The sequence below is a fragment of the Excalfactoria chinensis genome, chromosome 4 (assembly GCF_039878825.1).
Source record: "Excalfactoria chinensis isolate bCotChi1 chromosome 4, bCotChi1.hap2, whole genome shotgun sequence".
In the NCBI taxonomy this organism is placed as follows: Eukaryota; Metazoa; Chordata; class Aves; order Galliformes; family Phasianidae; genus Excalfactoria; species Excalfactoria chinensis.
Window position 1 is genome coordinate 83531897 of NC_092828.1, and position 22610 is coordinate 83554506.

At 41.4% G+C, this 22610-nt stretch overlaps 1 protein-coding gene across 1 annotated transcript; it reads left to right on the forward strand.

Moving 5' to 3' along the window:
• The first annotated feature begins 1536 nt into the window (after positions 1 to 1536).
• On the forward strand, positions 1537 to 22569 carry WDR44 (WD repeat domain 44). Its single transcript, XM_072336243.1, has 20 exons — positions 1537 to 1717; positions 5820 to 5853; positions 8287 to 8361; positions 8844 to 9474; positions 10070 to 10200; positions 10300 to 10392; positions 11215 to 11351; positions 11969 to 12052; positions 12319 to 12425; positions 13363 to 13514; positions 14923 to 15061; positions 15157 to 15221; positions 16387 to 16500; positions 17910 to 18032; positions 18607 to 18798; positions 18976 to 19077; positions 19734 to 19849; positions 20136 to 20263; positions 20969 to 21100; positions 21492 to 22569. Exons 1-20 carry the CDS (start codon positions 1641 to 1643, stop codon positions 21584 to 21586), a joined length of 2727 nt encoding a protein of 908 aa, XP_072192344.1. The 5' UTR covers positions 1537 to 1640; the 3' UTR covers positions 21587 to 22569.
• The last annotated feature ends 41 nt before the right edge of the window (positions 22570 to 22610 follow it).

Sequence of the window (22610 nt, forward strand, 5' to 3'; positions counted from 1 at the left end):
CCAAGCCCCAGCACAGTTCCACACAGACATCACCTCTCATCATCTTGTTGCTTGTACTCTTACCAAACACCGTATCCTGGGGAATACAGCCACGCAGACAAGCATGTCAAGCTCTGGAATCAGATGCAGGAGGCCTTGGAGTGAATCTTAGGTCAGCCATATGTTTTGGGTTCAACTTCTACCTCCCCACCCCATGGGTGATGAGAAATCAGCACTTCTCCCCTTGACTCTCCATGCAGTCCTGAGGCAGGCAGGAGATCCCCCACCGGCTGTGGAGGTAACCAGTTCAGAAGACACTTCTCATCCTTAGTTTTTAATGCAATAATAATAATAATAATAATAATAATTCTACTTTAAAAGCCTATGTCCCTAGGTGACTAGATGAATCGGGAGACTGGTAATGTTCAGCTTTAAACCGACACTGTATTGGTCTACAGTGGGTATGTTAAGATTTAGTGGAAGGAAGGCCTATCTGCCAAGGTCAGCACTGCTAGCAAATGAACTAGGAAACAACGGAGAGAGATTCCTGTCATTCCTGGGCCTCCAAACCAGGAAAGCAGGAGCACACTCAGTGAAGCATACACAACTTTTTCAGCTGGAAGGCAGCCTGGCAATGGCCAAAGGCTGGGAACCTTCCAGTGCTGCTCTTGGTAGGATGGTCCTGCTGACACCACGGGGTGCTGGGGACAGGCTGACACGTGAGCCCTGATTCATGGGAGGCCAGGGGAAGTTCACATCTAAGCCAAAGGGAAGAGAATATATCAGCCCCATGTCAGGAGGGGAGCAGGCTTGTGGGGATGCAGCTCGTCAGTGCTGGCAGAATAGCCTCAGTGCTCATCTTTGTCTGCAACATGGGAAAGGCTGTGCCAGCCCTAGCAAGAAAACACTCGGGTCATCTGTAAATCCCGATCAACACATTTATCTTCTGTCCCTGAAAACTTTGTCCCTATTACATTCTCTTGCAGCTCTCCACAAACAGCAAAGACAACAGTGCTCTACAAAGCTCTGTACTGAGCTTGAGCTTTGTTCTTGCATTAGCTTCCAGCCGGCACTGACACCTCCTGCTCAGGTTCTGTCCTGACAAGTGAATTTCCTGATGCTTGGAGGAGCTTCACAACATTCTATTTGCCTCCATGGACAAAGCAGTTGGGCTGTACCACAGTAAGCTGTGGTTGCAATGCTCCTGCTCTGGAGGAGCTCTTTGGCTCTGATACAAAAGGCTTTAGGAGCATGAAGGTCAAGCCCACTGCAGTTAGGCTGCACTAACAGCTACACAGACCTGATTAAATCCCTGAGTTTTTTTATTTTAGATTCCTTAATTCTGCAGCTATATCATTTCCTCTGTGTAACAAAACACGAAGTCATGCAGCTGATAGCAGTTACTGAGGCCAGCAGGACGGCCGGGTTGGGGCAGCCCTCCATGCTGTGCTACCCCCATCATCTCCTCCAGGGGGCGCCTGCCGTCACGCGGCTTCCGCCCCCCTCCCGTATTTCCGCCCGGCAGGGGGCGGTGCCGCTTTTGCTCTCGCGAGAGTTTCTCGGCCCCCGCCTGCCCGTCCCGTCCTGCCCGGACGTGGCCGCGGCCCCGCGGCGCTGCGCTGCTGGCGGCTCGGCCCAGCCCGGTGCGGCCCGGCCCCGCTATGGCCTCCGACAGCGACACCGAGGAGTTTTACGATGCGTCCGAAGATGTTCACCTGGCGGCCGCCTCCCCCGCGCCGTGAGTCTCGTGCGGCCGCCGCCCTCCCCTGCCCTGCCTTCCCTTCCCCTCCCTCGGCCCGGCTCTGGGGGAGGCGGCCGCCCCCGCCGTCCCGGAGCTGGCGGGGAGCTGAGCGGGCCCGAACCCGCGTCCCCGCGTCCCTCCGCAGCGGGTGGTGGGGCAGCGCGGTGGGTGGGGGAGAGCCGAAGCCGAGAGGCTGCGGGGTGATGGGGCGGCTGGGCGGGCTGGCATCGCCGTTATCCTGCCGGGGTGAGATGAGCCTTTATCGGGAGGGAGGGAAGCGGGTCTCGGGAAGGATGTGCGATCCGGGCTGGTAACGCAAATCCCCTTTATTTGGGGACGGGAAGGTCTGATTTTTCTGGTGCAGAAGAAGCGAGCGGATCGCTTCTGCACCGGGCTCGCTGTTGCTGCGTGTTAAACAACTTCAGGTGCACTCTGCCGTACGTTTCTAATGGCGTTGCCTGGATGTTAAGTATGATTCCGTGCAGTGAGTTCTGAACAGCGTGTTACAGCGCGGCTCCCTGCACCTGTTAGCTCAAAGCTGCCTCGCTGTATTGTTGCCATTAACCGAACACACTCCCTCTTCTTAAACGGTAATTATCTTCCTGGCTCTATGCTCAGCGGGTTGTATCAGCTCTGGGTTTTTCACACAGTCTGAACCAAACCTTCTCCACGGTTTGACCTTGCAGGATGAGGTGCCACGTAGCTCCTTTGAAGAGCAACGAGATATGGGTTGTGGAATCCATCCGTTGGAGCTTTAATAATTGACCAGGGGTTTGTTTTAACCTGTGTCAGTGGCCATCGCATGCTTTGAACAAGGGAAAGGCTGGACTTGCATTCTCATGCATCCCGTAGCAAAGCTGTTCTTAATCTTAGCTTTTTACATAGCCTGGTGGAAAAAAATGGATCCTGGCACACAGTTCTGCAAGGTGTAGTGAGACCGAGTTAGCAGCATGTTGTTAAAGAAATGTGGTTATGCTCCAGCTTCTTACCTTGCCCAGGTGCTAGTGGTCACCAAACCCTTCTGAGCTGTTTTAACTCGGTGACTGAAAGCAGCTGAAAACAAGGCACAGCAAAACCTCCTCAGTGAGTTAAAACAGCTGCGGCCTGAGAGGATGGAGACAGGGCAGGGTGAAGGTGTGGGATTTGTGGCTGAAAACACAAGTGGGAAGCAGGAAACTTCCATCCTTCAATTGAAGTGAGCCATTAAATCTGTTCCAGCTCCATATCTTGCCTTTTATTTGCTTCAAATAATGCTGTCTGTCCAGACTTGCAGGTTTCCCCCACCTATATTAAGTAGGGCTTGCTATGGAATAAATTAAAACCGAAGTTCCTTTAGGTTTCCTATTGCTCTTCCTATGCATCGCTGGCTCAGATTGATGGCATCAAGTAAGGAGGTGATCTCAGAGGGCTTAGTTTGCAATAAAGGTACTGAATCTGTCATTCGGTCTGATATTCAATCTGTGTGAACAACACAGACAGAGTATTTTCTCTGAATAAGCTTTGGGATTTCCTGAGAGCTAATTTCACGTTTACGTTGGTGCTTCTTGGAAGCAGGCTTGTAGGATTGCAGTTCTGACACCTATATGTGTATAACAGCACCGAGTTGGGACCCATAAAGTAGCAAAAGCCTTGTGAGAGGAAGGGCAACTGAAAAGCGTGTGTTACCGTTTGCGTTTTGAGTTATTTCCTTACACATTCATGTTCTGATTATCAGCAAAAACACGTAGGAATATATATACGTATTTTCAGCATGTGCTATAAAGAGCTTTTTGCAATGATTTGCCTTCATTAAAAGTGTGAGTTGTGTAGTTTCCTCCCCCACTGCTCTGCATGGGGAAGTTCAGTAATGGCTCATATAGAAGTTCTGAAGTGGTGACTTTGCGCTTTGGCTGTTTTACTCATTATTGCTGTGATGTGTGAGAGTGGAATTGTTGTGTGGAAGCTGCCAGGTCCCACTCATAAGTCAGTATCTACCAATGATCAGATCCCTCTCCCAAGGAAAGCACCGTATCCTTAAGTACGTGTACAAGCGGTACTTCTTAAGGATGAATTAGCAAAAATGACAGAATTAGTTACAAAATGTCATGTGATAATTGGCTGAGATGGCTCTCCTGGACTGATGATGCGTGTAAGGTGTGCTGAAATAAAATGACTGCACATTTCTGTATTGCCTGTGGCGAGGCCTACGTCCTTCCCTTCTGCTGCAGGTCTTTTGATGTGTAACTCTGCTTTTGGTATGATGTATGGGCATCTTGTTGTTTACTAGGTCCAAAGCAACGTCTGTTTCTGTAAGCATTTCAGGAAAGGAGATCTAGGTGCCCATGTAGGCAGTCAGTGATGGCATCTGTTGGTCCTGTGGTTAGTGGAGTGGGGGGGGAGAGGCAGCAAGGCAGAAAACATCCTGATTTAACCTCTGTCACCCTGCTGCCAAAAGGCTGTAACTGAAAAAAGGTCAAGGAAAAAAAAAATCTCAGCAATGATTCTAGGCAGGATCAGGAGGATGTCGGTTGGGAGAGAAGGACATGAAGTAAGGCACACTTGTTTGGATGCAGGTACATGACCTACTTTATTTCTTATGAAGAAACACAGTTCACCTACTCTGTAACGAGGAGTTGCTAAATACTATTGTTTGAGTGGGTACTGCACTAGAGCTACTAGTGGGAGAGTGGCCTTCTTTAGGTTGGTCAGTACTGGGATGAGTTCTGCAGTTAAATAACTACAGAGATCTTCAAGTGTTTACTTGGCATTTGCGTTAATCAAACCTGTGCTGTGTTTATGCAGGTGAGATAGGAATTTTCTTCCACTGTTGCCCAATCTATGTAGGTAACTTTTAACTCCTCTCTTTGTTAAACTGGTGTTACTGGTGGTGTCACATAAGGATGCTGAAGTTAGAGGCATTTTACTTGAAATGTAGTCTGCAAAACCTATTACAGAACATTGTAGTGGAAATGCTAAGTCTCTGCTTGAAGCAGTGATGGAGCACCTGGTAGAAGGCAGGGCCAACCCAGGGGAGTTCAGGTGTATGTAATGCACCTGAGTATGTAATCCACCCCTTCCCAGCCATAAGGGTTGGCAGTGGAGGTGAGGGTGTCTTGCTGGAGATCCCTGCATGCCTGAGGCTTTCTGAAGTTAAGTGGCTTCTTTCCATTGTTTCTGTGCCCACAGCTGTAGCATTTGAGCAAATCCTCACTAACTGAAGCCCTGGACCTCGCTGCTCTGCTGTCGTTGCTGTGCTTTCCATCATGTTACAAATACGTAATCCCATCATCTACTGAGCAGTCCTGCATGAAAACGAAACTAAGTTTTTGTGCTCTTCTGTGTTGTGTCAGTAAAGCATCAGAGTGGGATGCTTCTTTGTTGAGTGCAGATTTTCCACCAAGCAAAGTATTTAGGAGTTAAGGAATTTGGGAAGGGCAGCTGCATTGTTTGAACCTCTCACTTGTGCGTTACTATTGAGGGAGTGATCTGCCTGCAGCAGAAGGGAGCGTGCTGGTAGCTGGCAAGTGTTGTGATAGGAAACGGTACAATCTTGTCATCAAAACAAGACTTGGTGTTTAAATAACAGCATTCTGAGAATCTTGCTGAGACCGCAGGTTTGGGATGTAGTAAAAGTTGACAGTTCACTGATTGGTTTGCATGGTGACCTGAAGAGAAGTAATTACGTGATGCCAGTCCCCAGAGATACCTCCTCCTTTTGTGTAATTAGTGAAACGAGGGGTTGTCTCTGAGTGGATGCTAATGCAACTTGGCTGTATCAGAGTACGCATTACTTGTAATGGGAAATGGTCTTAAATGTGTGCTTCGAGTAATATCAGTGCATTAGAAAATGATGATTGAAATATGGTTTCTAGGAGCTGGAGCTGAGGAACTGAGATTAGAGAATCTCCGGTGGGTTTGTGTGCCCTAGATAGTAGGACTCTTAACTCTCTTTGGAGTGTTTTGTGTAAAGGAGCAGTGTGTCAGAAGCATTCACTGCTTGTCTGAATCATTAAGTATACCTCATTATAAGGAAAGACCATTAGAAACAGTTTAATATGAAGCTCGCTGTTGAGATTGCTTTCCTGGAGCTCTGCATAAGTCTGTTTTCTCTTTCTAACAGGTCACCATCAAAAGTTGGATCCTTGGTATTGAAGGTGAGTTTCTTAAAATGAATCAGATGTAAGCATTTCTACTTAACGTGGGTGTGCTGTGGCACTCCTGACATCTCCTTGAGGAACGGTAGGCTTTCCTTGCTGTAGGGAGCAAATGTTCTGCTTGCGTCTCTTGACATTCCAGCTTTGCTTTTAAGGAACATTAACGTGTCTTGAAGCTAATTTTATTCTAAAAAATTAAATTTGCAAATTAATTGAGCTGCACTTGACTGCTAGACAACTGTCTTCTTTCAGGTGATTTGTGAATAGGAGGCACGTTTCCAGGGGACTTGGCTTTTTCGGTCCTGATTTATCTGAAAGACTGACTTTATTCCCTTCAGCCTTCAAAATAAGTAAAATCTGTGCGTGTACTTTGGGTGACGTGAAAATACAACACTATATTTAGCTGATGGAGATGGCGTTGCCTCTTCCTACACAAGTAATTGGTGTGCTGTATCTGTGCACAGCGCAGCTGAATGTGACACCTGTTAAGTAGGTAAGGAGTTGAATATTGTACACATAGACTGATTTGCTGGTCTCCTAAGAGCCAGCAGTGATACTTGTGCAACACTTAGATGGAGTAAAGAAGGCTCAATAGTTTGTCCTGACAAATCAAGTGCTACGTTGGTCAGCACTGTTAGAAAGCAGGTGATATCTTCTTCTCTTCAGCTGCCAGTGAATCAGTCATCTTTTTACAGTGATACCAGCTCCTGTGGCATCTCTTGTGGAGCAGATATCTCTTATTCTGTGTTCTACTTAATTCTTTAGACACATAACATCCCTTTGTTAAACCTTTCAAGAACTGTAGCTGTTGTTCTGACTAAGCTCAGTGCAGCCAAACTAACTTGAATGTCTTGTTGGCTGAAATGTAGGGGATTTTCATTATCGGGTTTTACATGTTGCTTACAGCTCTTTCTTTTTTGTAAGCATCTGCCTAAGTCACTGTTTCTGAAGCTGAAACACTGTTCTCCCTCTGCCTGGTACCCTATCAGTTCTCTGAATGTGTGACTAATAGCATAGTTTGTCTTGGAGCAGGTAAGAAAGACTCCCGCAGTCCAAAGTCTAACAGGTGTGTGAGATTAAATCAACAATATTAGAAATTAATGTAATGGGTTACTGTAGGCACCGATTGCACTCCAGTTCTTAAGCCGTGTCTTTGAAGATAAATGTTTGGTGATTAAAAACAAAAAGAGAACTTCTATTTAGAATACAAACAAAAATGTATGGAAGGTGGAGGAGGAGTGAACAGAGAGGAATAAGATTTTAATAATTACAGCTGTCTCTGCATGGTAGGGAGGAGGACAGTAATCCTGTATCTCTGTTCAGGGATATTTTCAGTCCTGTGTTATGCCTCTATATAGATACATGTACTCTGATGTACCCAGTGTCTGTTGTTTCTGGGGCTACTAATGCATACGTATGATTGATTCAATATTACGCAATGCTTAAGACTCTTACGAGGACTTAAGAAATTATTTTGGCACAAAACTCACTTTTACTGAATTATTCCTTGTTTAACAGGCTGTGCCAAAGCGTTGTTGCTGTTTGTACATTTCTAAACTACACTTGAATTGCAAACTAACTTTGCATTGCTAGCGTAATATCCTAGTCATGTTGATGACGTATATCTAAACTAAATAGTATACCAAACTTGGAATATTCGTGCAGCTTTTCATCCAAATGTTCTGAAAATATTCTTGTGTTTTTGTTTTTGTTTTTTACTGAAGTCCAGTAATTCCATTTGTTCTGCTGCAGTTAATTTAGATTGCAGAAGGATCCACGGGAAGATGACTGATAGTAAAAATAGACAGTGCTAGATGTAGTTGTTGTAGTTGAAGGTAAGGCTCCATCTCAGAACCACAAAGGCATCCTTATGACCACGTGATAGATTTGAACCTGATTGTTTCTAATAATGTTTCTGTGATAAATGGTGACCAAACAGTTCTTGCATCCTTTCCCACAACCTGCTGAAGAGCAAAATATGTTTATGTATCTCTTCTTTGCTCCAGATTCTTGAATGTGTATGTTTCTCTAATCCTCATACTGCCTTCAGTTTTATTTCAGTTGAGGCTGGAATCTCTTAAAGACACAGAACTTACATCATTTATAAAATCCATGGTTTTCCAAGTAAGACATGTTTGTCTTGGAGTCTTTCAACAGACTTCTGTGCATTGCAACAGAAACAAGCAGAAGGTGAAATACCAAATGCCAAATGAATGGCCTTTTGTTTAGTAATGTACACACTGATTTTGTGTGTGCCAGTGTGAAATACTCTTCATGTGTACTGTGCATTACTTCTGCCAGATAGATGCTTATTCCATAATGGCTGAATATGTGGCTGCATTATTTTTCTTTAAGCTTAATTCAGTTTGTTCAAGCTATACGTAAACTTAGTCAAGAACTTCTCAGCACCATCTTCCTATGCCTTTTTTATAGGATGTGGACAGCAAGCTGCACAAAGCTGGAAATGAAACCCTTGTACAAGAAATGAAGCAAGATGATTCAAAAGAGGTTAGTTATGCTGCTTTATGCTTCCATCCTCACACTGGAAATGTGAAATAACACTGAGTTGCCATCCAGAAACTAACAGAATGTGCGACTTTTGTTAGTGAGAATACTCATCTAAAGCAAACATCAAGCAAAAGTATTCTAAAAATGCATTTAAGATGTGATAGCATTGAATTATTTAATATATGGGATCTTATATACTGGTATGTGAAATCTCAAACAGCTGAACAACATTTGATGCAGAGATAGCTATCTCTCAAACTAAAGAGGAAAGAAAATAGTTCATTTTGTTTCATCATTCAGACTCACCTATTCTTGCATGGAGGTTCTGGTCTCCAGAATTTTTAGTCAGAATATGTTTTATATACAAGGTAACTCCTCAATGAAGAGTTTTTCTGGTTACTGTACAAACTGAGTGGTAAGTGTTCCCTGGAAGCACCTACTGTTTAACAGTACAGTGTTGGTTTCTTTTTTTTTTTCCTTAGATTATTGACAGTATTATTGAAGAAAGCCAGAAGGTACAGCAACTAGATGATGATTCTTTGGCTTCTAGAGGGAAAGGACTGTCTGTTCCAACTTCAGGTGCAAATGCTTGGATTGCTGGAGCAGGTATCATCAATAGTGTTCCAGAAGTACCAGCAGCTAAAGCTTCATTACGAGAAAATCCAAGTGAACCGGTGCATCAGAGTGTGTGTGAGGATGCTGAGTTGGAATCTGGGAAGCCTTTATTTACTTCTGAGGAACAGGAATCTGATAAACTAACAAAAGTAACAAATACAACTGACCATAAAAAGGATGAAACTGAAGCACAAGAAGAAACATCAAAAGATGAGGACGTAACAGACAAGAAAGAGGCAAATACTTTAGAACAAGTGACTTCAGATTTATCTACCAAAGACCTTCTTACAACAGAAGAAATGCCTCCGGCAAAACCACCGAGGCAGCTTACTGTGGAACCTGATATAGTTGCTAGCACCAAGAAGCCTGTTCCAGCACGGCCACCACCTCCAACAAATGTTCCTCCTCCAAGACCACCACCTCCTGCACGGCCCGCTCCACCACCCCGGAAAAAAAAGAGTGAACTGGATTTTGAAGTACAAAAACCTGTTTTAGAAGGCAAGTCATTTATTTAACTGGCTTCTGCTAGTTTTGATTTCTGAGTGAAGGATTGTTTGATGTTTTGTTTTCAGCTTAGTTGACCTGTAAGCAAAGAAAAGCTTTAACAGTTCCAACTTCTTACAGTGTAAAAAAATATGTAGCCTTTTGCATTACAAATGCTTCTGACTCTTTTGCAAACTAACATGTTTTACCAAAAGAGCTACTTCTGCAGCAAGGAGAATTGGCCATGTCAGTGCAGAAACTAAGGGGGAAAAAAAAAGAGGCTTCAAATAAAGTATTTGTAATCTGTTAGCTTAGAAATACAAGTCAAAGTGTAGGCTGAGGGCTCATGAAAATGAGCATCCTGGGTTAATAGGAAAATAACCAAGAGAGGAAAAACAATTTGTTAGCAAAACTGAATATGACCAAGTGTGAAATCATGCCTATGTCTCCAGCTGTATATGAAATATATGGCTGTTAGGACAGATTTAGTGATGGATGATGTAAAACTAATGAACAGAAAGTTATTAGATAATGTCAGGACTCGAGTAATCTCTGTAGCCTGTCCGTGGCTCTTGTTATGCTCTGTTTACTGATACAAATCTCTTTGCAGTTCCTCGAGAGAATTTCACAGCTGGTGGTCTTTTAACTCCAAGTGCAGTGTCAGAGGTCATGCCCAAGGATTCTCAGCCTTCTTTGGATTTGGCAAGTGCAACTAGCGGCGATAAAATAGTCACTGCACAGGTATTGGGAAATGGCTTCAAGTCTGAGAATCACAGTAACATTTTCTGTCATTTCATTGTCACAATAGAGATTATGTATCTTTTGTCTGCAAATTTTCAGGAAAATGGAAAAGCAGCTGATGGCCAAACAACAAATGAAGTACTTGGACCACAAAGACCCAGATCTAATTCTGGAAGAGAACTCACAGATGAGGTATTAATAAGAGTGGTCTGTACGCAGTACTTTTTTGTGCTTGCTTTTTCCAGTCTGCTGAGTTAATCGCAGTATTCATACCTTGCTCTTGCCCTCTGACCAATTATAAGCTGCGGTCAGAGGCTCAGATAGAAGGGATGGCATACTGGCTTTGTCCATGTAAGGACTTTGTGGTTCTTGAGTCGTGTAGTAATGTTTTGAAGCATCACTTGTAATGGGTCTGGGGTGCTGTGAATTTGTGCTTGTAGCTGTGCAAACACTTTGCAAGGTTGGTGTGAGGGAACGTTAGCAGAGTTGATAATATTTTCAAGCACAGAAAACAGGAAGAAGTCAGCAGCAAGAACTTCAGTTTATCCCAGTGATGTTATCAAACTGTTGTCAGCTTACTATTTCTCAATGGGTGTATGTGCTCAAAAAAACCTTTTCTATAGTACTCAATAGGTTTAAATACTCTTTATCTGTAGGCAAAGATTCTTTACTTAAATCTGCTACAATATCTGAAAAGGGGGATGCTTCAGAATAATTCCACTATGTGTGTTTGATCTTAGCATGGCATGTATCAGGTAGTGTCTGATGCTTATATTGCTGCATATCTGGTCTATGAAATCAAAGCTTGTGATGACCTGTAATCATTCGTCTGTGTGTAGTGCTCTGTAACATTTGCACTAACATGCTGACAGCAAGATTAGCTTGAACTTTGTAAAACATAGTGAACAACATGATCTCTCACTACTGTAAGTGATCTGTAAGACCACATGATTTCTGTTTTTCTTTTGATGCCTATTTGAGTCAGCTTGATTTCACACCGTATTTTTTCCATAGGAAATTCTAGCGAGTGTAATGATAAAAAACCTTGACACAGGTGAAGAAATACCGCTGAGTTTGGCAGAAGAAAAGTTGCCGACGGGCATTAATCCTCTCACTTTGCATATCATGAGGAGAACTAAAGAATATGTCAGGTATGAATGATGATGGCTTTAAACTCTAACATTGTTTCTGTCATAATTTTTGCATACAGAGGGCTGCTTGTGCAGAAGTCCCAATCCAGCTGTCTCTAATTTGCATGTTTAATTCCCTGTTCTGTATGAACGAGGTTAGTTATTGAGGCAACAGAATTATTTATGGTACTTTTCTACTGTAACCGAAAGTTGATGATAGTATGACAGTGTGTGCCTGCGGTTGTTGTAGCTACTACTGGGAGGTTTTCCTGCTCTGTTCAGAGCTTTGGGCCTTTCTCATCTTTAAAACTGAATGTTTGTTGTTTTCTAAATTGAATTTTACACTTTTAATGATCAGGAAATTATGTCAACTTAGAAGCTGGGCTTATTTCTAAGGCCTAGATTGATGCATATCATAAAAAAATTAGAATTCTTTTTCTTTTTTGCATTGCTGTTTTATTTCAAAGTTCACTTCCATAGAACTGTTTCTTTGGCATCTAGGACATATATGCAGATTTACTATCGAGATTTCTAAAAAATGGAAGATTGGTTTTATTATTTGGTCCTACTTTACTGGTTTTTTACTGTTTAGATACAGTAAAGATTTCATACTGAACAACAACTTCTGTATTTCCTAGTAACGACGCAGCACAGTCTGATGATGAAGACAAAATGCAGACACAGCAGACAGATACTGATGGAGGGAGGTTAAAGCAGAAAACGTAAGATGCTGTTTCATGCCCCTGTGAATAAATGTCAAGTTTCATTTTAAGCTGAAACTCCCCTTCTTAAATCCAAACAAGTTAAGTGGTATCTGAAATTACCTAAGCCTATTTTTCTGCAGTTAAACTGAAGATTACATGACTGCTGGCAAATTAAATGCTTATTTTTAGAAACAGTAGCAGAAAACAATAATAGCTGCATTGCAAATCAAAGCTACCGGTTCATAACAAAATACTGTGTTGAATAAATGCCCTTGCTTTTTAAGGACGCAGCTGAAAAAGTTCCTTGGCAAATCTGTAAAGCGTGCAAAGCACCTTGCAGAAGAGTATGGAGAACGTGCTGTAAATAAAGTCAAGAGTGTTCGAGATGAAGGTCAGTGACATGATTTCTGTGCATTACCCCCCACCCACCAAGTACGTCTGTTTATCCTTGGGCTTCTCAAATTCAAAGCTGACTGAAGGGGGTCATACAGTGCTACCTGAGTACAGTTGGCTTCTTCAAGTTTGTAGCTTAGTAGGCATTCTGAGGTTACGAGGCTGGTTTCTTCTGTAGCAGCTGTTGAGTTAACTTTCAGCTAAGCCAGTTGAATAGTATGATTTTTACTTTCATATCCAGACAGCTTTCTAACAGTGTAACAGTCTTTCTTGAAGAGTTATTCCAACACAGAAGTTGGGATTTTCTTTATTGCTTTACTAAGGTCACTTGGCCTTCTGGCAATCAGTACTCTATCCTCAGACAGCTGAAGCTCCTGGTAGAAGTGTTTCTGAAAACAACTGAGTTGTCCCTTTGTTTCAGCAGTTTTCTGGACAGGTATCTGGTTCTTAAGTAGGCCAGTCTAACCACAGCCAGAGAGACATAAGTGTGACTGAACTGCTGCACTTGAGGATCCTATGTTGCTACTGGCTTTTTGCCCCAGTTTTTCTGCAGTTCTCTTGCATCATGGGCAGTCCACCAGGCCCTTCCTGCATACTGTCAGAAGAAATCAATACAACTCAATCTGTGGTTTTCAGCATGTGTTAAATTGGCCGAAGTTGCTACATGCAGGATGTGCTGAGTGCAAAACCTGGTGCAAGGGTATGGGGTAGAACAAAAATTCGTGGCAATTACTTTGAGTGTTTGGATGTAGTGCAAACTAAAATTAGTGTAGGTTTATTTTTAGACCTTAATGCAACAGTATTTTTGCTTTAAAATCATACAACTGTCTATCAGAATTTGCTGATTCAAGACTGATCTGCTACCAAAAGGTATCGGCACGTATTCTTGTTAGTAGAAACTGTGCTGCAGTGTTCTGAATTTGTTTTCCTCTCAGTCTTTCATACAGATCAAGATGATCCTTCTTCCAGTGATGATGAAGGGATGCCATATACGAGACCAGTGAAGTTCAAAGCAGCACATGGCTTCAAGGGACCTTATGATTTTGAACAAATTAAAGTTGTTCAGGATCTCAGTGGAGAGCATATGGTATGTCTTAGATTTCCTTTCCATCTGTGGTTCTGTTGAATCTGTTCGTCCTAAAGTTCAACTTTTAGACTTCATCTACTTGATGGCCTTCAGAAATGACTATCATACTTCTTCCTGAAGGGCAGTTCCACTTTGTAAAATTAATATTCCAGCAAGAAATGAAAACTTGACTGGTTTGATCAGATTTTTTAGGGATGAGGGTAATCACATAATTGAGCATGAGAGCTTCTCCAGAAGTTTTCCTCAAAAGAATTTGTGTTGTGTGGTATTTGTTCTCCTGATTTCTCTAACTAGAAATGTAAGCCAAAAATAGGCTATGATCCACTAACAGAAGTGAGCGCAGAGCAGCAAGTTTGACCCAGTCAGCAGAAAATGAACTTATGTGCTGGTGAGAAATATAAACATAATTAATGAACCGAAATACTGGATGAGTTCTGCAGGCAAAAATGGGAAGAGATTAATGGGATGTGTGAACTGGAATGATAAGGAGGGAAGAGGCAACTGTGGAGGGTAGGCAGCAAAACCTCCCATCCATCACAGTTTGTAGGGCTGCATGCTCACCTGTGGAGTCTGAAATTCATTCATTCTAGTATTTGACTCCCCAGGTACTTCTGCTGACAGCAGCTGTGACAACAGTTGAAGCTGTCCCTCATCTTAAAGTGTTAGACTGAGGGTAATGGCATATAGCAGTCGGTTTGACTTGGAGAGTTCAAACCTGTCCTCCAAAACAAACGTTTCCAATCCTGAATCTGTGTCAGTTTCTATCAAGCCAGTAGTTCTAAAACCTAGAAAGTTCCTCAAAAGCTTTTTAAAAGGGAGCTAGGTTGGCATGGTTGAATTCCAGGTACCTGTTCATTAAGTAGCAAGGAGAAGATGGAATATTGCTTGCGTGGTACTCTTTGGACTTTGCATTATCTTTGGATAAAGAATTGTCACAAGCTTTACAGAGTCTTTATTTAATGTATGTACGTAGTACTTGTTTAGGGTACCAGAACTGTTGTAAACAAGCATGATTCCTCCAAGGGGAAGGAAAAACTGAAATGATAGCACGGCTTGAGCTGGGATAAACTTCAAGCACAGCTATGAATATTCGCTGCTTTTGCACATCAGCTCTGCCTTGCTGACCATTAGTAAGCTTACCAGTTACACGTAGAACGCTGTGGTGGCACTGAGCTCCCTTAAATCCTCTCTTCTACAGCATTCTGCCCTGTGTGGTCACTCTTTCAAACTTTTTGCAAAGCATGTTACAGGATCCACCAGTTTTGACCATAACCTTTTAGTACCTCAGTCTGCAGTTTGATTTTGTGTGTGTCCTGGATCACATCTGTTGATATTATAGAAAAGCATTTTTTTTGTATGGAAAGGCTACTTTATGCAGTTTGAACCACGATTCTCTTTATTTGAACAGGGTGCTGTTTGGACAATGAAATTCTCTCACTGCGGTCGATTACTTGCATCTGCAGGACAGGACAATGTAGTGAGAATATGGGTTTTAAAAAATGCTTTCGACTACTTCAATAATATGCGGATGAAATACAACACAGAAGGTAACTTTCCATGTACTGCTAGAGTTGTAGAACATCAGAAATTCTAATGATGTAGGAACTTAGTGCTGATGATGAAGCTTCTGCTTCTGTTCTAGGCCGCGTCTCACCTTCCCCGTCTCAAGAGAGTCTCAATTCTTCAAAGTCTGACACTGATGCAGGGGTATGTACACTAGATATTGAGAAAGGAAGACGGGGTTGCACCGTTCAGTAATGCCAGATCTTCCTCATTGCTTTATTCATTTTAAATTGTTCTTGGCTCAAAGCGTAGACAAAATGTTTTGTCAATATTCTTCAGTCAAATACTGTTATCCCACATATCTGGGAAGCAAGCAAGAAACCAAGTCACTAAATGTAATACATTTTGAAGTCTGCATTGCTTCACTGTGGCCTTCTGCAATTTACTTATTTCCCAGAGTAGATTTCTGGAAGAGGTACTAAAGGGGAAAAAACACTATTGAACTACCTGGCATAGTATTTTGCCTTCAGAGCATTACTTACAGTTAACATCCAACTTCATATTCTCCTTTCTGAGAAAGGCCAAGCTGAACAATAGCATACTCATACGGCCGGTAAAGCATGATGTTGTTTACACATCTGCATAGAATATAATGGAATGTTACAGATCAGAAGTGTTAAGACATTGTTACTTATAGAGCGTTCAGATACTTTCCTAATCTTGCCATTAAAATCATTGCGTTCAGGATGTTTCTGTTTTCAGTAGTGTAAGAAACAAATGATAAAACTGGGGTTTAATAAAAGATTTTTAGCAGCAATATTATTTAATGTATGCTTTAGGTGGGGAGGGGGAATCTGCCCTTACCCTTGGGTAAGTGAATGTGCCGTGTACATCAGTGGTGTTTTAAATCTGCTTTTACGTGAGCTTTTGTATGGGAAATTCTAGTTTCTGTTTTGCCACCTGTGTGTGCTGAAAGGCCCTTTTGTTAGGAAGCCAGCATTCTTGATGTGTGTTAAACTTTGAGTTAAGCTTCAGTGTTTTATTTTCTACATTAAAATACACTTTTCAAATTTGGTGCGCTTGATTCCAGAAGATTCTTTGAACATTTGCTTAAACTGCTGTCAAGTTGATCCCATTGAATAAAAGCTGTATTGCTGGACAGCATGGAGCTACTTGGTTTCGGCATTTCAAGGCGATGTTTCACAGTCTTTGTGCTTTAAAGCTACTGTGTTTATTAGTGCAACATTATTTTGTATAATGTAAGAGTTCTTCAAACTGTTACGGGCCCTATGCTTCATGTAAGCAGTGACTGCTTCCTTTAAGTTTTCCAGCTAACATCTTCTCGTGTTTCCTTACCTTTTTCTGACAGATTTGCAGTGGAGTTGATGAAGACCCAGATGATAAAAATGCCCCATTTCGTCAACGGCCATTTTGCAAATACAAAGGGCATACAGCAGATCTTCTTGATCTTTCCTGGTCTAAAGTAAGGCACCTTAATACAGGCTGCACAGTTCTCCTGTGTTTTCATTGTTCTCTTATATCGAATGCCATTGGAGCTATGTATCTGAACATTAAGAAACAATAATTGAATGTAAGAAATTTGCAGAAACATCACTCCGTCTGGAATAGCTGCAATAAAAGGAACCAACTTCCTGAACTTCTCTAAATAAGGTTTTTAAATAAACAAGCTGGTAATACAGTTACAATTTTGTATCATTTTTTGGTACTGAAGTAAAATGTTTAGAGTTGGAGGAAAGGAGTTTTTACTGAGCTATTTTGTCGTTTCTGATTTATGGTGTTAATGGCTTTTCTTGCCTTCTGTATGCTTCACTGTTTTTATGCATAGCATACAGATTCTTAACTATCAAAATCTTTCACGCAGTCCTCATTTGGGTAATTCTCCACCTTGGAAGACTGTTGCCATTTTGTTGAAGGGTGCAGTCTGGTTGAAGGATCTTAGGAGAGGCTCTCAGCCCTTCTCTGGAACTTGTGCTGTTTTTCTCGTGACTGCTTTTCTAAGTACTCATTTCCACCGAGATTCCTCCAGAAAGAGTTTTATAACTGTGCTTTGGTGTTCTGGGCTTAAGGAAAGCACCACTCAATAATGGGAATTTGGATAAAACATTTCTATCTGAAAGAATAAAATGTTGAATTTTGTGGAAAGGGAGGAATTGATGAGACCTGTTTCCATCTCTGTGTTTCACCCAGTGGGTGGTGACGCACTGGAACAGGTTGCCCAAGGAGGTTGTGGATGCCCCATCCCTGCAGGCATTCAAGGCCAGGCTGGATGTGGCTCTGGGCAGCCTGGTCTGGTGGTTGGCAACCCTGCATATGGCGGGGAGGTTGGAACTGGATGATCATTGTGGTCCTTTTCGACCTAGGCCATTCTATGATTAGCATTTAGGATACCACATTAAAAGAAACTTGATTTCTGAAGAGTTGCCTTTCCTGCAATGTGTTGTGAATAGATGGTTTTTCTTGTATTTGCCTGTGAGAGTAGGCAGTCCTGATGGCATGCTGCTGTTGCAGGAGCTTCAAAAATCTTCCCTGCAGTCCCACCCAAGTTTGTTCTGTCGTGGGGGGTGGGGAGCCTGTTAACGTTTGTGTTGTAGTGCATTACAGTTACAGTCAGTGCCCTAGAAATGTTGTGCTTAAGAGAAATGGCAGCATCTCAGCAAGTTACATAATTTAGTGAAACTGTGTTAAATGAAAACTGGTAAATATATTCATCAATGATCAGCCCAACAAAGCTTTTGTTTGCTGCTTTTTGCAGTTGCAAGAAAGCTGTGTAAAGCATTATAATTCAAGCAAAAATGCACAGTATCAGTTTGCTTCTGTATTTTCTGTTACTTCTGTGCCCATTAGTAACCATGGAATTTTCCTGTTCCACAGAATTACTTCTTGCTTTCTTCTTCTATGGACAAAACTGTTCGTTTATGGCACATATCAAGAAGAGAATGTCTGTGTTGTTTCCAGCATATAGACTTTGTTACTGCTATAGCCTTCCATCCAAGGGTAAGTGTAATCCTCTTGTTTCTTCTAAAGGCAGAATTTGAGATTCTTACCCCTTTATTGATAACTTTAAAAACACTTTGAATAATAGTTTGTGTGGTTTAAAAGTATCCCATTTAATAATATTCCAGAACAGTGTTTTCATGTTCAGTGAATGTAACCAGGAGTTGTCCACGTTTCACCATTTGTAGGAGTAAGATGGAAAGTGAACTGTCTGTAGGCTAACAGCATCTCAGCTGGATTGCTTTTGAATAACTCAGCTGACAGGGTTAGCTTTTCTGCAGCTTGTGCTTGGAAGAAAAGATGTAATTGTTGTAACAGTGAGCAGTGCTCCAGATTGAGGTGCTTTGTTCTGAAGGCTGCTTATGTGTAATATTGTAAAAAATCTAAGAAATTTAACTTGATTTTCCTGTAACTTTAATACCATCTTTTCAGTCATCGTAAACTTCATAATCAACACATTCAGGGGATTCTGCAAAGAAGTCTGGAAATTATGTGGGATGGGTTTAAGGAAATATGAATGCTCATAGGCCTTGCTTATAGCACAAGCAGAGATTAATGCAGTGTGTTTTCTCAGGACGACAGGTACTTCTTAAGTGGCTCATTGGATGGGAAACTCCGACTCTGGAACATTCCTGACAAAAAAGTGGCATTATGGAATGAAGTGGATGGGCAGACAAAACTGATTACAGCTGCCAACTTCTGTCAGAATGGCAAATATGCAGTAATAGGCACATATGATGGAAGGTGCATCTTCTATGACACAGAGGCAAGAAAGCTTTTAGATTGTTTTCTCATCTTAAGCAATAAACAGATTTATAAAAGTCACGCTTGTTATTTAAGTATCAAGAGACAAAGCCTGTTAGAACCTGAAGCAAAATAGTGTTTTAAATTGAAGTTTTCACCAAATAATTTGAAATAAGCATAAATTTTAATTTCTTTTCAGCACTTGAAGTACCATACTCAAATACATGTGCGTTCTACCAGAGGCCGAAATAGAGTTGGAAGGAAAATTACTGGCATTGAACCCTTGCCTGGAGAAAATAAGGTACTGTCTTTCAGTAAAAGCTTGACTCAATATTGGAGTCTTGCATTTGTATCTAATGCTCATTAAGTTTGTTTTGTTTGCCATAACCAACTTAAATCGGGATTCTATTTATACTCTTAAAATGAAATTGCTCTTGCCCCTGTTATGCTGTAGAATACTGACTGGTGGTGAAATATGTTTAGTTATATTCTGTTCTGATTAATGTAAAGCTGACAAAATGTTTATTGATCAAATGGCTTTCAGCCAATATTTCTTTGGCATAACTAATGTCTCCAAATTTAATATTCACTTGGAAACATTCTTCATTCTTCACCCTGGAGGTGTTCAAGGCCAGTTTGGATGGGGCCCTGGGCAGCCTGGTCTGGTATTATATGTGGAGGTTGGCAGCCCTGCCTGTGGTGGGCCGGGGGGGGTTGGCAATCATGATCCTTGAGGTCTCTTCCAACCCAAGCTGTTCTGTGATTCATACAGAAGCTGAAAAAATACTGAAAGCTCAAGGTAGATAGTCAGAAAAGTGTACGCTATTCTTTGGAATCAGTCCTTCTGCTTGGCTTTGCTCTGAAGTCTTGTGTCGAAAGGTAGAGAATGAGCTCTGTTGCTCCTTCGTGGACACGCTAATTACTTCCACTTCTAATTTTTCTTTCATTTCTTTCTAGATACTGGTGACGTCTAATGATTCCAGAATTAGATTGTACGACCTAAGAGATCTGTCTTTGTCTATGAAATACAAAGGTTACGTCAACAGCAGCAGCCAAATCAAAGCCAGCTTTAGGTAAGACAGTAATAGGGCAAGGCTGTTGTTGAATTTTGGTGGTACAGTGGATGAAGTACAGAGGCTTTTGTTTGAATAGTTTGTATACCTTGGTACAAATCTGAGCCTCTGAAATGTCTTACAGCTCGGAATACAAAGGTAACTGAAGGCTGTAATTCTACAGTAAGATTCTGTGAACTGTGAACTTAATCTGACTGCACTTGCAAAGCTGCATGTGATCTGAAGAGCCACTGTAACACTTGAGCATCCAATGAAAGTCATTCTTTTTCCTTCTTTCTATCTTAAGCCATGACTTTACGTACATTGTAAGCGGTTCAGAAGATAAATATGTTTATATTTGGAGTACCTACCATGACTTGAGCAAGTTTACATCTGTAAGAAGAGACCGTAATGACTTCTGGGAAGGCATTAAAGGTAAAAAGTCTTTTTTTTTTATTAAAGATTAAAAAATAAAAAAACTGGAAGACAAATATTTTTCTGAGCAGGACTGTTCATTTAGTTTGAATCAATTATTTACATTTTAAAAGCAAGGTGCATTGTAATTTTGGGGTTCTTAATAAGTGAACTCAAAAACCTGATCCTCAGGAGACTGATATGTGTGATTAGGATGAATGGTTGGGATGGCAAGTGATGATGTAGCTTGGAGCTTTTCCAGCTTCAGTCAGATTCTGAATGAATATCATGTTTCACTGGCAGAGCTGAGTTGTGTAAGTATATAATCAAAACACTTATCAGCCCTTAGATCCCCTATGGAAAAGTGACTTTGAAAACAAATGCAAACATTTATTTACTTCTTTCTTTTTTGTGTGTCATGTAATGAAAGAAAAAGAGCGGCTCTTCTGTTTATCATCATCATTACGCAGGGTTATTGGGAAATGCAGGACAGTGTTTATACTGAATGTGCCCTGGAGCTCTTGCCAATTAGTTGTGGGCTCTTAGAGGAGCTTCAGAGGAGCCTCAACATTGTAAGATAATGATAATCGTTCCTTGAATTATGAATGTACTCAATGCAGCTAACACTGGCATTCTTGGGTGCTTGCTAAAATGTACGCCTGCTGATCTTGTCAAATGAGCAGTCTCTTGAAACAAGGTAATCAAAATCGGATTGTCTTTCTGAAGCTCACAATGCAGTGGTCACCTCTGCAATTTTTGCTCCCAATCCTGGCTTGATGGTGTCACTGGAAACTTCTGATAAGCAAGAAGCTGAAAGTAAAGGAGAAGATTCTGAAACAGCAGACACCATTCCCTCCGGTAAGTGTTCAAGGTGGCCTCTGATTGATGCCATAATACAAGAAGAATACTTTCAGTTTGGGAGGGATGCATCTTTGGAAGAGGAGTTCTGCAAAGGGCAGAATGTTCTGGATGTCTGTACTGCTATTACACTGTTAAAATCCCAGGACAGGAAGTGATGGTTGTAGTTGTTGCCCTGTGTATTTTGGCAGTGTTTTTGTTAACTTGAGCTGTCAGGAGGTCCAGCTCTAGCTTGTCTATAATACGAAAGTCCCTTTCTTAGAAATGTGGATGTTTCTTGAAGAAATGGATAGATAATAAGAGTGTGCTGGAGAAGGAGGAGCGTCAGCAATTCTTTCAATGAGGGCTTGATTTATTTTTAAGAAATAACAGATTATTCTCTTTCCTTAAGGAGCACTGAAGACAGATCACACAGAAGTGCTTTTATCGGCTGACTTCACTGGAGCAATCAAAGTCTTCATTAACAAAAAGAAATGTGTACCTTAATTGTTTTGCAACTGACAGTATAAAACCATGGTACTGTGGGGTTAAAATTCCATAAACAATGCAGGTGAAAGCAGAGTATCTAATATAATAATGTTACAGGCTGATTTATTTTGAAAATCTTTATTTTATGGCTACTCCAATATTGGATTCATGGAAAGCAGCGTCTACCTAATTAACGCTTTGGCTTGTAGAATAGAAGGGAGTGTGTAAGAATAATGCTGCCAAACGTTAGACTCTAAACTTTATGAAAGGAAGTATTTTGCGATATCGTTGTGAACCTGCACAGGTTTCTGCACGAAAACATCTCCACATCTGTGTGTGCCTTTTGGTTCCGTGCACGAAGCTGAAAATCCATTGGAGATGTTGGCGGCTCTTGTGGCCACCAGGTGTTGGGAGTGGTGAAGGTGGAGGAATGGCTGCGAAAATGCCGAATGATTCGGTCTGATCTTTGCACAAAACCCCATTTGAGAAAGTTCTTGAATCTGTAGTAGCCGTTGTTCAGAGTTTTAAGTTATGCAAGTCTTTTTGATGGGTCAGCAACAACGTGTAAATGTTTTTATAAATTTCTCAACTTCAGGACGTGAACTTTTTTTGTTGTCTTTTAAGTGTTGTGGACTTTAGATTCCTTTCTTATATATAATTTTTTGCACACTGGAGCACAATACTTGTGTAAAGAATCCTCTCATTCCTTGTTCACGGGCACCAGAAATACGTTCACCTTCCAGATTAAAATTAAGCTGCATTAGCAAACTTCTTCTATTTTACAACTGTGTAAAATAAACTGTTTACATTTTTTAAGCATTGTAGCTTAAAGTTTTAAGTTCTTGTTTGTTTGTTTAGTGCCACTGAATTTTGGAAGTCTTTGTAAATATTCATATAAAACACCTATGAAGTAACATTCTGGGCACCGTAACCCATGCAATGTTATTGATGGTCAAGTGTTTCAGAGAAAAAAATGTCATTAAACTTGGTCACACACTTGGAAAGTGTTGCTTCTTTTCCATTTTGATACCTGAATTTGCCG